This window comes from Taudactylus pleione, unplaced genomic scaffold, assembly GCF_031769625.1.
Source record: "Taudactylus pleione unplaced genomic scaffold, aTauple2 ptg000250l, whole genome shotgun sequence".
Lineage (NCBI taxonomy): Eukaryota > Metazoa > Chordata > Amphibia > Anura > Myobatrachidae > Taudactylus > Taudactylus pleione.
The window spans coordinates 11510207-11526283 of record NW_028284652.1 but is presented as its reverse complement, the minus strand read 5'-3'; the positions used below and the strand labels follow the sequence as shown (position 1 = coordinate 11526283).

Genomic DNA, 16077 nt, shown 5'->3' with positions numbered 1-16077 from the left:
CTGATTACTAGATATGCCCTTAATGCTGCATCAGGCTTGCCGACATTTAGCTCCCTCCTTCTGGGATGGAGCTGACGGGCTTACAGGGCTGGGGGTGTGGCGCGGCCAAAGGGGGTGGGGTCCGGCACATGACGCTGCGTTGGGGCGGAGCATGAGGCGTGACAGCGCGATCGCGTCATCGTGGCTCTGCCTCCTCTTCACAATGCCGTGATTAATGGCATTGTGCAGCTGGGGGCGGAGCCACGATGACGCGATTCAGCGCGAATCGCGTCACCGGCCCCCGTTGCCGGGGTTTTTACTTAAAAGCGCGGAGGGTGTGGACACATCGCCGGGGCCGGGAGGATTGCATGCCTTTCCGGGAGGTCGGGAGCGGCTCCCGACCAAATCCGGAGGGTAGGCAAGTATGTGCTGCATACACACGGTCAGATTTTCTTAAAAGATCTGAACGATAGCGATTGTAAAAATCGTTCATATCTTTGACATCATGTGGGCATGCATCGACCAACGATGCGCATTCCCACATGTCAGATAACGCTATCTGACATCGACTGTGTTTGCAATACAATTTGGACGATTTCATTAATTTTAATTCAGAAATCGTTCATCGTTCAAATCGTTGTTGAGATCGATCAATCGTTCATCGTTATCGTTCAACAAAATCGATGATCTGACAAATCTGACCGTGTTTATGCACCATAAATCATATATTATGTACGTGCATTGCAGCTTTATTTCTGTTCATATGCCACAGCCTGTATAGATGAGAGAAGCCACTGTAATGATGATTCTGACCCATCAATCCGATCCATCACATCACCCTGTCCTATATCACTCATTATATGTCAGTCACCCACAATATGTCACACACCTGCACACTCATCAAAATACACCACTCCCCATCCTAGCCCTACACTCTGTAAACTAGCCAATCACACCTCTGCAGTTATTTTCAACCACGAGATGAGGAGGTTAAAAGATAAGCCACAATTGGTTGTTTGTATATAGCGCTGCTATTGGTTGAAGCTGAGTAGGTGGGTGGGGCCTGATGCAGCAAGTGAGGAAATGGTCCGTGTCTCCCGGCTGCTCACCTGCTACTGCAGAGACACCGCTGCTCTGATACACAGATACATCACTGACCCGCGCTACTGCCTGGTAGGTAACGCACAGTGCTGTCATAATACACATCCTATGTATACAGCGCCAGCGGGCGGGTATTATACCAGCGGGGAAGGAAATATTCAAGTGCTACAACTGCTTGGGATGTGCGGCATTGGGCATAAGCAGCTATTAGGAACCATGAGTGTATAAGAAGTTACATATATGAACACACAGACTTTAGTGCCTGCTTATTTATATAATGTTTGTGGTGTATCCCCTGAAAATACCTGCAAATATAAAGCATCACCTCCAATGTATTAAGGAGGAACCGCAGCCGATATTGCCATATCTATCCTTCCATTTCCGACAGCAGCCACATCACCCATAGGTTTCTATGGGAGCTGCAGGACTGTCAGATTTACCAAGATTCAGAATGCAGCTAACACTATTTTTGGATAGGGCTAGTCTGTTTTATGTGACCGGGATCTATAGGTTCCCCATCCTCTGCTGCACACTCATACATGTGCAAACTGACTAAAATAGAAAGTAAAGTGTAGGTGTATGGGATCACTTCTACTGATTGTCGTGATGGTCTCCTATCGGTGTCCCTGTCCCGGTGACCTAGCAATAATACATTCAGGTGAATAAGGGTACCTAATTGCGGTAATAAGGAATCTTTAGTAATGGGGATAGCTTAATAAATATGCCCCTTTAATAGTAACTTTACACATCATAGCCCCATACAAGTGAGGAGCCCCACCTGTCACTATCATGGGCCAAAATTCTCCTGCTCATCTCTCCTCCTTTTGGAACTGGTCTGCCATACTTTCTGATGAGTTACAATGGTGCCCGTATAATTAACAAGTACCGGTAGCACAAAGTGTGATGTGCACAGTTGTTAGAGGTGAGTTTACCCAATACACACCAACAGTGTGCATCATGTACCAGCAATCCCCAACACATTTTATATTTACAAGATGTACACCGCAGAGCAGCAATGATCAGGTGCAACAAGCACCTGATATGGTGGCTGCAGCATTAAGGGTACACTTAGGGGCAGGGCAATAGTCATCTCCTTGTGATATGTGACAGCGCCTCTGTTTTCGTGGCCATGCCCTCTTCTCGTGTGCACGCTGCTGCAAAACTTACTTGTCCCACTCTGCCTGCTGCAAAAGATGGAAGTACAGCCATGGCCAAAAGGTTTTAGAATGACAAGTATTGGTTTTCACAGTTTCCGGCTTCAGCATTTTTAGACCTTTTTGTCAGATGTTACTATGGTATACTGAAATTCCAAGCATTTCACAAGTGTCAAAGGCTCGTTATCATTCAGTCGTTCACTATATCGTCCAGTTTGTAAGCAAAAACGATGAATGATAACGACTAACGATGCACGCTCCCACAGGTCGTTGGTCTTTGTCGTTCATCACCTGAACATGCTGGCCAACCTGAAGATATTGTCCGGTTGTTGCATGCTCGGCGATGAGGGAGAGAGCCTGGCACTGAATGATATTGTGCATGATATCGTTCAGTGTTTGTGCTCAATGTCATTAAGGACACTGAGCACACCCCTGCCGGGGACACACTAGAAGCGAATCGTCTATTGTGTATACCTCTTTAGTGCTGAAGCAGTGCTTTGATCTTGGCTATCTAATTAAGTTGCACAATTATGTCTTTGGTAGGAATGGGTATGTAATGACTGTCGGGATGCCGACTGTCAGAATACCAACAGCGGCATCCCAATGGGAGGGTTACCCTCCCCAACCCTCCCTTCTTGTAGCCTAACCCTCTCCACCCTGACTCTTACCCTCCCCATTAGTGCCTATACCTAACACTCCCCACTAGGGGTGCCTACCCCTAACCCCGCTACGCTCCCTAAACCTCACCCCCCCCCCCAGCGGCAGCTAACAACAAGGGCGCCCCGGACTTACTTCGATCGGGCTGGCGTCCTTCAGCATTCTGGCGTCGGGATTAAGTTAGGTGTCGAAGTACTGACGCCTATCTAAAGTCCCTTGGCTGGATTCCCCTGTCGGTCTCATAACTACATCCCCTTTGGTATAAACATTTCATCACTTTTTCATTTCTATGAATTATTGTTTTTCTTCTTTTCCCCACACAGGGTTGCACTGTCCCGGGACCACCAATGCCTGCGTCTCTCCCTCCACCACTCCCCCACAGTGTCCTGTGCTCTCTCACCCAGCCGTCTGTTCTTCACAAATAACTGATTTCTCCACACTGTTATGTGCAAGACAATATGAAGCTAATTACAGCTGTCCTCTCATCTTGTCGTCAGAAGCACTAACACAGGCTATTATACACGTACAATGTGACAACAGTGCACACATCCCCCTTATACAGTATACACACAGTTTATGATGATTATATGTGGCATTGCCTTTCTGATACACATCTACAGCCTGTTACACATATATCTATAGCCTGTTACTTACATGCAGTACTTGATATCCCTTTATAGAGCCTGTTACAGCAATTGATATATTTAGCCTGTAATACATACCAGCGTGTACATCACTGACTGGGACCTACATCTTGTGTGTGTATAACTATCGCTTTTGCCAGGACTGGAATTCTGGGACATCAATATTGGGCCGTTTTGAGAACTACATAAACCTCATTATGTCTCAGGGAGAGTCCCCTCCGCTTCTGCTATGGATGGAAGAGATGTGCTTAATGATGTTTCTTCGGACTCGAAGGCTCATTCTCCAGATTGGAGTCCTAGTTTGTGTCCTGCTACTGCTCCTATGGGTCTCTGTATTCCTGTATGGCAGCTTTTATTACTCCTATATGCCGACTGTGAAGTACTCCTGCCCCGTGCATTACCAGTACAAGTAAGTATTTATGTTCATAATCGTTTTGTGTATTGTTCTACTTAACGCACTGTATTAGTTGTTCTTAGTCACATATATACTGAATTACATAGACATGTCTAGTCTGCAGAATTTGTGGCAAATAAAAGCAATGATGATGGCTTGCCAATCGCTTGCTCAGATGTTTTAGTTTAACATAAATAACTGTGGCAGATTTAGTAATTATCCTTTAATCTTTAGTTTGACTCCAGTCTGCTATTAGTGATCGGTAATTATTCAGAGTTTCCATTGTGTCCTGAGCTGCCATGGGATTTAAAAGCAGAGAAGGCTCTGGAACACTCCGCTATTTTCACTATGACATCCCCACCCTCCTACTCCCCCCTCTCCCGTAATACGCTGAGAGTTTCAGAGCCTTTGGGGTCTATTTCCTAAGATGTGTTAGGACATAAAATGAACGGTGATAAGTAACCAGCTCTTAACTGCCATTTTTCAAACACAGCCTGTGACATGGCAGTTAGGAGCTGATTGGCTGGTACCTTATCACCATTCACTTAATCTCCTAACACATCTTAGTAAATAGACCCCTTTGTCTGTGACTGCGTCTGGTAGTCAGATAATGGGTGAGATCTGCTAAGCAGCGTCCAAAACGATTTTACACCTAGTTATACAATAGCCTGCACAGATCTAATGGCTCTGTGCAGTGCTTCCTTTAAACTCAATAAGTGGGGACGTGAAGATGCAAAAAAGAAAACACTCATTGTGTGGCACACTTAATACATGTTGTGGTGTTTTTTTTTTTTACTCGCAAATAAAATATAACTTATACATTAAAATATTATTCAATATAATAAATTCAACTCTTGGGAGCACCGGCAACATAGTGATCTATACTTTGAGTACCTCAATAATTATATAGTTAGTTGGTCTCACCATATTGATCTTATTAACTTGTTATATCCTGTGGTGAAATCCACCCAAATCCTCTTACCTTTCTGTAAAAGTCTTTTATTTGGGTAGTTTTGCTGTGGGTTCACAACCTGCCACTTAGTACATTTGGGGTTTCCAATCTAGTACTAGGAAAAACATTGTAATTTGATGTTCATTTCATTTCTAAAGTGTTCTTTTCCCTTCAGTTTGAGCTTTATTAAATCAGAAAATCGCTGGGATTGAAGAACGAACATTTAGCAAATTTCCGCCGATGTGTTTTGTCTGCTTTATACGCAGTGAAGCCATCCCCGTCCTTCTTCCCTATTTTCAATCACATGACATTCTGAGAGCTGTCACCATTAAGCCATACTCCATAGAGACATTAAAAAGGAATTCTATAGGACTGTATCTAAAAATAGTGGCTGTTAGAATTGCTGCTCTAAAGTCAATGAATATTTAAACCTCCTAGATTCATGGATATTATGTGAAGACATTCTTTTTTAATTTTTTTTTTGTACACTATGTAGACAAAAGTGATTAGACACTAGCAGCAAATAGATCGAGATTTTATTGACATCAGTGCTTTGTAGGCCCATTACTGCAGACACCCTTCTTGGCAAACTGTCCACAAGTTCCTGGACAACAGCAGGCAGTATGTTTTGCCATTCCGCCTTATGTACAGTGACCAACTGTGACACTGAAGGTCGAGTCGGCTTAGAACACACCCGTCGCTCCAATTCACCCCAGAGGTTCTTAATGGGGTTAAGATTGGGACTCTGAGCTGGCCAGTCAATCCGGGTTACCGAATTTTCTGTACACCAGTCCAGCGTTACCCTGAAAGCATAACTGGTGGCATTGTCATCCTGATAAAAACATTCGTCGTTTCCGTAGTACTGCAACGGCATGAGCCTCCCTACCTGGTGTTCTTGTCGACACCGCCACATTAGTGGCCATTTGGAACCTGTATGCATTTCGCTTGCGCGATGGTGTCAACCTTTGTTTACATAGTGTACAGTATTTTTCAGTAGGGTTATGAACTGCAGCTCTATCAACCTGCACTGTTTATGTTCAGTAATAACTTTCTGAGGAGATAGATCAAAGCACACCTTGGTGCAAACATTAAAACTGTGTAAAGAGCAATGATGACAGGGCAAGCTGTGACCTTGGCAAATCACACTACACTCTTTGGCGCTTATGCAGAGTTGAATGCAAGTTTTCCACAATTGTTCCCACATTGCAAAGTACTAAATGTGCATTTATTTCCATATGCAGGGTTGTACGCATTTTGACCAAACTGGCGCTATCCGTGTGCTTAGTTTCATAGCTGTTATTGGTGTGCTCAAGCCCTATCCTTTGTGCAAAGATACGTCAGAAAACATGCACATTTATCTGTACTCAACTCTGCACAGCGCACAATTCTGGTGAATATTACTTATGTGAAAATGCCCCTTTAAATCCCAGTTCTGCCTACTTCATTGCAAGTCGAAATGCATACGACTTAATGTCCCCCTTACTCAGGGGCGTTTGGAGGGGGCCCGTGTGCAGCCTCCGTTTGGGCCCCCTCTTCTCTGTCAGCAACTCAGTGGCAGGGAGCGCTGTAGATTCTGGCTTCTGGCATGAAGCAGTAGATTCTGGCTTCATGCCAGAATCTACTGCGCATGCGAGGGTCTCCGGGAAAAAACCATTGAATCGCCCCCTCAGAGTTGGACGCTGTTATGTCTAAAGCTGGGGGTACACACTGAGATGATGATGGCACAATATGGAGTTTCTGGACGAATCGAAACGACTTATCGGCCGCATTACTCAGTGTGTAAGGCCAATATGTGCTCTCCTGCGGCCCCATTGCAGGTAATGAAGGATGGAGCAAGGGATCTTTCATTACTTCGTTCTGATGTGTGATCAGGATCCGATATGTCGTCCTGGACAATGGGGTGTAGGTGGCACATGGAGGACCGGACACCAACGCCAAAGCTTTTTCTATTCCAGGATGCTCCGGTCCTTCCTCCTATACCCCCCCCAGCCTGAAGGAAACTCAGTTTCATTGGTGTCCGGCAGGAGCTGGATCACCGTTAGAATAGTGGGGCTGCTTTTAAGCAGCCCAAGCTTTATTTTTATTTTTTTACTACAGAGCAAGCAGTGCTAGACAATCCCCTGGACATCTGCATTGCTGCTCCATCACCCCTCTGAGGCGCAGCGACTCCAGCCATCGGCTAGATACACTCGGCGGGGCTCCGGGGGGACCTAGCGAGCATGGCTCCTCGGACCCCAGACTGCATCTGGGATTCAAGAGGACAGGTAGGGCGGGGACCTGCGTCTATGCGCAGTCTTACATCCGGTCTCAGAAGACAGACTGGAGGCGCTGATGTGGACACTGGTTCGTCCGGGACTCCACTAGACCACCAGGGCATAACCTATACTGGCGCAGGGGACAGCTAAGGCCAGGGACCCACTGGTTGATATCAGCATAGGGGAGAAGGTCCTCTCCCTACGGCCCCTTCCCCTGCTCAGGGCGCCATTCCAATGCAGTCTTTCCTACCAGCAACTGCGGCCTGTGTAGTTGAATTTAGTTCCCACTGCAGTTAACTTGTATGTGCTGTATTGTATGTGACTTGTGCTAGCGCTGCTGTCTATTTTTCTCAACTGATTTTCTTATCTGATTTTCTCAGCTTATACATTTCCCTTTCTTTCCTTTAAAACCCTGGAATACTGAGGTATAGGGGGTTCACTGTACCTCACATCTACCTGTATTTGTAAGGGCTGTCACGTACTGTATATCTGTGTTGTGCACTACATTGTGCCATATTGTACATATATCTGGGTTGGTCACTGCACTGTGCCAGATTGTGTTATATTATCCTTGCAGCTATGTCTAGCAAAGGCAAGAATAACAAGCAGCCTGTTTAGCAGGCTCAGCTTCAGAGGATCTTTCAAGATGGTCTATGTGCATCTTGATATACGGCACCTGGCCCATCAGCCCCTGCATCCTCTCCTCAGGACCCCCCCTGAGCTTCTTATTCACAGGTGTTGGCAAAAATTGCGTACCACTTAGCGGTCCCTATGGTAGCTCCCCCTATGGGATGACTACAGCAGGTACTCCCTGCAAATCCTTTGCTTCCCCCATGGGTAGACGTACTTTCTACCTCAGTGCAGAGTCTGGCAGATACCTATACAGCCTTTCAACAAATGTTGCAAAAGAAGAGACCCTTACCTAGTAAACCTACTAAGCTTGCTGTTATCTTCCCAGTCCACCCAGCTATCAGATTCTGAGTTATCATCTGGGGAGGCAGAAGACTCAGACCTCTCTCACTCTGACTCCCCCTCGGGAGAAGAGGAGCCCCCCTCTAAATTCAATATATCTGCACTTGAGAGAGCTGTAAAAGGGATGCAGTTCATTTACTGGCATCCGGAATGCCGGACGTCTGAATCTCGACGCTGGAAGCCCAACCTGTACTAAAGAAAGGCATCTAAATACTGACGCCTGTCTTTAGCCAGACGCCGAAATCCCGACGCCCGGCATCCCGAATGAAGGTAAGTGGGGACTGTTAGCCGTGGGGGGAGGGTTAGTTTTAGGCACCCCCTGGGGGACATAGGGTTGGGTGCCACTGGGGGGAGGTTAGGGTTAGGCACCCCCCCAGGAGGGTTAGGTTTAAGGTGCGGGAAGGGGGGGGGTTAGGGTTAGGCACCACTAAGGTAGGGTTAGGGGGGGGCAGGGGAGGGTTAGGGTACTTACCAGCCCCAGTCAGGATCCTGACGGTTCGGTCTTCCAGCGTCGGTATCTAGTCCGCCGGCAATACATCCGGCGGTATTACATAATGATTCCCTGTAAAATCTATTCTTCAAATAGAAGAGATATAACCCACTCCTAATGCAAAAGAGCCACTCTTTTTAAGCGACAGAAGGTAGTTTTGCCCGAGTTTCCTCACTCTGATGAGCTATCTGATCTAATGAGTGAAGCATGGAATATGCCAAATAAAAGGTTTCAGCTGCCTAAATGCTTGATTTCTTTTTACCCTCTTCCAGCTACTGATTGCACTAAATGGGAAGTTCTCCCTGCAGTAGATTCCCACGTGACACGCCTGGTTAAGAATGCTACCTTACCTATCCATACAGCAACCTCCTTAAAGAAGACTATGCATAGAAGGATTGAAGCTTGCCTGAAGTCTATATACTCTTACAGGAGCTATTACTCGTCCTACAAGGGCTACGGCCTTGGTGGCAAAAGCCATTGACAGTTGGGCTGAGGCCCTAGAAGATACATTTCCCGCTGGTGCTTCGATGGAACCACTGTCCTACATCTCACACATTAGGGATGCAAGCTCCTATTTAGGAAAAGCGGCTTTGGATACTGGTCTCCTAGCTTCCAAGGCATCTGCTACTTCCTTCTGCCTTACTCTGGGGAGATCCTGTTGGGCCCAGAATTGGACAAGATTGTGACTACCTTGGCAGCTTCTAAGACTGCATTCTTGCTTCTTGCCCTCTGCATCTACTACGAAGCCTTGGATGTCATCCTTTCGTCCCCAGGGGAAAGCTAAAGGTCAGTCCTTTCCATGGCAGTTGGCATCCGCAAAGGCCTCTAAGCCTAGGACCAAACAGGCCTGGACTACTAGGTGTCCTCCTACCAAATCTGAGGACAAGCCAGCCTGACTGGGTGGGCCTCTCCCTGGGGGCTCCCAGGGTGGAAGGCCGATTTTCTTCAGTTCGCCCAGTTCTGGCGTCAGACCACCACAGACGCCTGGGTACAAGAAGTGGTCTCCCACAGATACTCCCTCTCATTCCTGTGGCGGCCCATGTATCTGGACATTTAGGACACTTGCCTACATGTACCTATAGCGCCTTCTCATTAGCAGCATCTCCGGGTTTGCTGTCCTACAGCAATATTACCGATTTTCAAGCACTGCCTTTTGGGCTTTCTACAGGTTTTCGGGTCTTTACCAAGATCATGTCTATTATGTCGGCCTATCTTCATCGTCAGGGGATCAGACTGCTCCCCTATTTGGACGATCTCTTGCTCTTGGCAAGCTCCTCAGATATTCCTCACCGCCATCTACAAGTAACCATTGCCTTTCTACGAACACATGGTTGGCTGATAAAACTGGAAAAAGTCTTCCCTGACCCCTTCTCAAAGAGTGGTACATCTGGGAGCCTTCCTGGTCTCTCAGGCTCAGAGAATCTTCCTGATTGCAGACAAAATCTCTACACTACAGCACTGAGTGCGCAGGTTACTCCAATCACTCTGCAATGCAGACTTTGGGATCCATGGTTTCCACCTTCGACATTGTGGAGTTCGCTCAGTTCCAATCCAGGCCCCTACAACGCCTGATCCTCTCCAGGTGGAATGGGTTGCCCCATCTGCTCAGATGCCAAACGATGGGTCTCTATCCAGAGATTTGCCTGTCCCTATCCTGGTGGCTACATACGTCCCACTTAAACAAGGGTCGTCCCCCTTTGGATCCCGGACTGGGCACTCCTCACCACGGACTCAAGCCTCCGAGGGTGGGGCACAGTAACCGGCCAGCACTCCTTCCAAGGACGCTGAAATCCAGCCGAAGTGATCTTACCAATCAACGTCATGGAACTCCGAGCCATCTACAAAGCCCTCACTATGGCTCAGGATATGCTTCAGGGCAGGCCAGTACAGTTCGACAATGCCACGGCTGGAAGGACCAGAGCATCCTGTGATAGAAAAATCTTTGCTGTTGGTGTCCGGTCCTCCAAGTACCACCCCACACCCCATTGTCTCCCTGTGCACCCTATGGACTTCGAAGAAAGAGAGTTAACAAGGGTAAGTTTTACCATAACTCTCCTTTTTGTTACATGAGCAGTCGGTCGCAAAAACGAGATGTAATCATTTCCACTTGAGTAGCAAATGCTCCTCCTTCCCCATACCACTAATAGATGTGCCAGGAATACAACAGATGGTGTGCCCACTGCGAGCGCAAAAGATTCTCAAAAACCAGGTACACAATTTCCGCACGTTATGATGGCTAGAAAGAGGAGATTAAAAAAAAAAAAAGTATCCAAGTTGCATGGCGCCTGTTAACTGCAATTCGGACAAGATGCAACTACAAAACCTTTTTCGAGTCAATAGATCAGCAGCCTTCCCCTTCTCAGAGTAGGAAAGATGTTTTATTTTTTAATAACAAGTGTTCAATACACTGTAATCCTGCTATTAGATCGCAGCAGATTCACAATGTTTGCATAACTGGGTGAGACTTGGATGTGTTCAGTAAATCAGGTGTGACCAGTGGCCGCCATCATCGTCAGCCTGCAACTTGTAACACAGTTTGAGTACCAGCAAGTCATCTCCCTCCAAATGGATGCATTTGTGCCTTTTTAGGGATAATTTCTAGGTGCATTTTGTGTTTACCAGCTTTACCGTACTTTTTCCAAGTCTACATGCACCCCGCAACCCCTGTCTTGGCCGTCTTTATAGTAGGGAGCCATGAATGTAACGATAACGTTATCGTTCCGTCGTTCATTAATCGTGCAGTGGATATGCCGGCAATGACCAGCGATGTGCGCTCCCGCTTGTCGTTATCGCTCATCGTCTAAACATGATGGTCAAACTGAAGATATTGTCAAGTTGAGCGTGTTCAGAGGATGAGGGAGGGTGCCTGCACTGAACAACATATCGTTCAGTATGGGCACTGCACAGTATAATGAACAATAACTATATCGTTAACCTACAGTCCTTCATTGTCAGCAAATGGATACCCTCCTTTACATCTTGTATTCTTTTGTCAGGTAAGTATGTGACGACTGACGCATTTTGTATAACTATAATTTTCTTATTTTCAGTTCTACTTGTAACCCGCCACCTGGAATCCTATGCTCCTTCCCCACAGCTAATGTGTCTCTATTGAGGAATAACCGTGACCGGGTAAGAAGAAATGTCATGTGATCAGTATTCTAAGATACTTCATCTTGTCCATGTCTTTCCTTTGCAAATAGGTATATAATAATAATAGTTGTTTAGAAACCTTTTAATAATTATTGTATCACCTCTGTGTCCAGTACGCCAGCAAGGGGTTGCTATTTACACACTCTATAAAATGTGCTGTTGTTTCTATGGGCTTCAGTGTCTTGAGTATGAACCAATGTATTTTCTGTATGTCCTTGTTAATCTTTTCTCTTCTCCATTAGGTACTTATGTACGGACAGCCATACCGCATATCCCTGGAGCTTCAGGTTCCAGAGTCTTCAGTTAATCAGGATCTTGGGATGTTTATGGTTTCAATGTCCTGCTATACACGAGGAGGGAAGCATATCTCTTACACAGCTCGATCAGTGAGTCGCTGCCCCTCGTCTGTCACTTTCCAATGTCCATACTTTCCTTGTTTCACTGCGACCATGTCTTTCTCTCCCCAGGCAATGCTGCACTACAAATCTCCACTCCTGAGAACTGTAGAGACTCTGGCCTTTCTGCCTCTGTTGCTCTCTGGGCTATATGAGCAGAAGCAATCTCTTGAAGTTGAGCTGCACTCTGAATATCGAGAAGATTCGGTTGGTATTCTCCTGAAACCTCATTCGGTACTTGTATCATAGTTTTAAAATTTGTATTTATCCCAGTTTTTGGAATTGTTCAATTTTGTTTGTTTTCTATTGGAATTCTGCACTCACTCAATCCCTTATCCTTCTCTCACCGTTTCTATTTCTTCTTTTGTTTTACTTCCTTGCCGAGAGGTGGTTTCATTTTCTTGCCCCCTTCTGCATCCCCCCTTATTAGTTGCACTGTTTCTACCCTGCTGTTAAACTTTTGACTTTCTTCTTCAGGGTCCATAGGGGGTCCACAGGGATCACCATGGGGGAAATGTGTTTACAGTGACTCAGGCACCAAACAGTTAAGCTTTCAGCTCCCAGGATGCCTCGGGTCCTCCTCCACATATACCCCGCCACAGGCATTCAGTTTGTTTGGTGTGGCATGATCAGTGGCACCTTCTAACAGGTGGATGTTGCAGTCCCAATTTATTTATTTTCCTCTATTGTACTTCACATTTATTGATACTTGTGAAGGCATTTACACTTATTTATTATGGGTAAGGGTAAACAGGAGGCTGAGACCCGGTGCTGGTTTCATGTAAAAGCTGTTTGGCGGGCTTGTCCCTTCAGGATTTTATACAGGATGGTTTGTGTGCTATTTGTTATAAAGAACCACCTTCACCAGTACAGAAGCCACCCTGGGTGTCCTTCTTGTGTCAGGTTATGACGCAGCTAGTGGATCGTTTGGCTCCCACGATGCCTCCCATAATGGGATACCCACAACAGTTCCAGTTTGCTATGTTTGCTCCCCCTATACATCCTTCCTGGATGGATGTTTCTGCCCACTCTAGTCAGAGTACGGCTCAGTCAACTGCTGCGTTTCAGCAAATGTTGTATTCAAACCGACCGGTAGCCATTAAAGCACCTATGTGGACGATATAATTTTGTCAGTCCGCCCAGCATGTAGATTCGAACGCATCACCGGAGGAGTCACATGATGCGCTGGGTACTTCAGGATCTGTCTCAGGAAAGGAGGACCTTCCTTCTACAGTGGATATCCCTTCTTTAATGAGGGCGGTCAAATCAATCCTATATAGAGGATGACGAGCCAGCTCCTAGACCTATGGCTCCAGTGTTTAAACACCAGAAGGTGGTAAAAGCTGAGTATCGTAAGTCTGAGCATTTCACTGAACTCATGGGGGAAGCATGGAGGAGTACTGATAAACTGTTCCATGTTACAAAAAGATTACCATCTTTGTATCCTTTCCCACCTACCGAATGTACAAAGTGGGAAGTCCCTCGTACTGTGGATGCTCATGTGACTCATATAGTCAGGAGCCTGTACCGTCCGCATCTTCCCTTAACGAACCCACAGATAGAAGACTTGAAACCTGTCTTAAATCAGTATTTTCATTGACTGGAGCAGTTACCTGGCCGGCTATGGCTGCGGCCTGGGTATCCAAGGCTGTTGAAGAATGGACGGGGGTATTGGAAGACACTCTACCAGATGCTACCAGAGAACAGCTGGCATATATCTCCCACATACGGGAAACTGTCTCTTATTTGGGAGAAGCTGCAATAGATGCTGGACTCCTGGATTCTAAAGCATAGACAGCTTCGGTTGTTGCTTGTAGAGAGCCCTTTGGTTAAGGCCCTGGAAATCAGATACGGGATCCAAAAAGGCCCTGCATTCCTGCCTTTCTCTGGAAACATACTATTTGGAGCAGAATTGGATAAGATAGTGGCTACTCTGGCAGCTTGACGGGTTGCCATCAATCGCTACATCTAAGCTTAGGCAGTCCTCCTTTCCCCCTCAGGGAAGAGCAAAGTGACATTCTTTCTCCAGACAGTCTAGTTCAGTGTTGGCTAACCTTGACACTCCAGCTGTTGTGGAACTATATATCCCAGCATGCCCTGCCACAGTTTTAGCATGCCCTAATAGCAAAACTGTAGCAGTGCATGCTGGGTTATGTAGTTCCACAACAGCTGGAGTGTCAAGGTTGGCCAACACTGGTCTAGTTCTTGCAGAACCACCAAGCCGAAAACTAAGGTCCTGGGAGGGTAGGGGGGGCCAGTCGTCCAGCCTCCAAGCCCTTTTCCGGTTCCCCTCCCCCCCCCCCCCCCCCCCCCGAATTTATTTTGTGCAACTCCCCCATCAGACACCCCCCATATCGAGGCCTTGGCCCTCCAGGAGGCCATTTACTCCCTGTTGCATGCAGGAGTGAATAACCCCTTTCTTGTTAAACCACAGGAATTATTCCAATGTGTTTTGGATTCAGAAACCAAATGGGTCTCAATCGCCATAATCTAAATCTGAAAACCATCAACAAGTTTTATCAGTGTACCCAAGTTCTGTATGGAGAGTCTTCGGCCAATTGTTCTGGCAATGGAATCTGGGGATTTTATGGCTTCCCTGGACATTCGGAATGTTATCTGCATGTGCCTATTACGCCATCCCACCAACTATTTCTTCGGTTTGCTGTTCTGCAGCAACATTACCAATTTCAGGCACTGCCCTTTGGTCTGTCAACGGCCTCTCTTGTCTTTACCAAAATGTTGGCAGTTACGAAGGCCCACCTCAGGTGTCAGGGAGTCAGAAGCATGACCTCCTAATATTGGCACAGTCTCCAGCTGTTTTACAACACCATCTCCAACTGACCATTGCCTGCCTAAAGACGCATGGCTGGATCATCATTTGGAAGAAGTCCTCCCTTTCTCCAATAGAGCGCATGGTACATCTGTAGTCACTCCTGGATTCTCAGGCACAAATGGTGTCTCTGCCAAGGGACCAGATATCAACCGTATTATTGCGAGTGCACAAACTCATCCGCAAGCGAAGGGTATCCATTCTTTTAGCGATGCAGGTCCTGGGGTCAATGGTATCCACCTTCGACATGGTGGAATATGCTCAGTTCCACTCCAGGCCTCTGCAACAATTGATTCTATCCCTGCGGAACGGGCAGTATCAGCTAGTACAGTCCCAGAGGATCCTTCTCATTCTGGAGGTTCGGCTCTCTCGGTGGCTGCAAAAGTCTCATCTGGACAAAGGTCGTCCATTTTGGATTCCAAATTGGTTACTCCTCACCACGGACACCAGTCTTCGTGGATGGGAGGCATTGACAGGTCATCATACTCTTCAGGGAAGATTGACAATTTGGGAAAGTCACCTGCCCATAAATATCTTGGAGCTTCATGCAGTATACAAAGCGCTCATTCTGGCACAGGACCTCCTCCAAGGCAGGCCGGTCCATAGCCAGTCTGACAACTCGACCACAGTAGCCTATCTCAATCAGGGAGGCACACAAAGTCAGACAGCCATGAGGAAAGTGGCAAACATTCTGATCTGGGCAGAACGTCATCTTCCGGCTATCTCGGCAATATTCATCCCGGGAGTCCTCAACTGGGAAGCGGACTTCCTAAGTCGTCAGGACATATATGCCGGAAAGTGAACATGAACTCCTGGTGAACAAATGGGGCCTACCAGAAGTAGACCTCATGGCATCACGTCACAACTAACAAGGTACCCAGGTACGGGTACAGGACCAGAGACCCCTCAGCCACCTTCGTTGACGCACTGATTTTGAACTTCAAGCTAGTGTGTACCTCTTTTCTTCCGATTTCTCCCTTACAAAGGGTCCTCAGGAATTTCAAGCAGGAAGACTGCACAGTAATACTTGTAGTTCCTGCTTTGCCCGGACGCCATTGGTTCTCCGACTTACGGAGTCTAGCCATAGCCACTCAATTTCCT

General features: G+C 46.7%; 1 protein-coding gene across 2 annotated transcripts in view; it reads left to right on the top strand.

The window, feature by feature from the left end:
* The first annotated feature begins 1017 nt into the window (after positions 1–1017).
* The window catches only part of BSCL2 (BSCL2 lipid droplet biogenesis associated, seipin), a 44046-nt gene continuing 28986 nt past the window's right edge, over positions 1018–16077 (top strand). The window contains exons 1-5 of one of the 2 annotated variants that reach the window (XM_088480096.1): positions 1018–1152; positions 3676–3944; positions 11649–11730; positions 11994–12137; positions 12219–12353. In XM_088480096.1, coding sequence (XP_088336222.1) covers positions 1063–1152; positions 3676–3944; positions 11649–11730; positions 11994–12137; positions 12219–12353 — 720 coding nt within the window. In that variant the 5' untranslated portion in view covers positions 1018–1062. Of the gene's footprint in view, positions 1153–3214; positions 3945–11648; positions 11731–11993; positions 12138–12218; positions 12354–16077 lie in introns of both variants that reach the window. The other variant, XM_088480097.1, reaches the window with a different exon arrangement.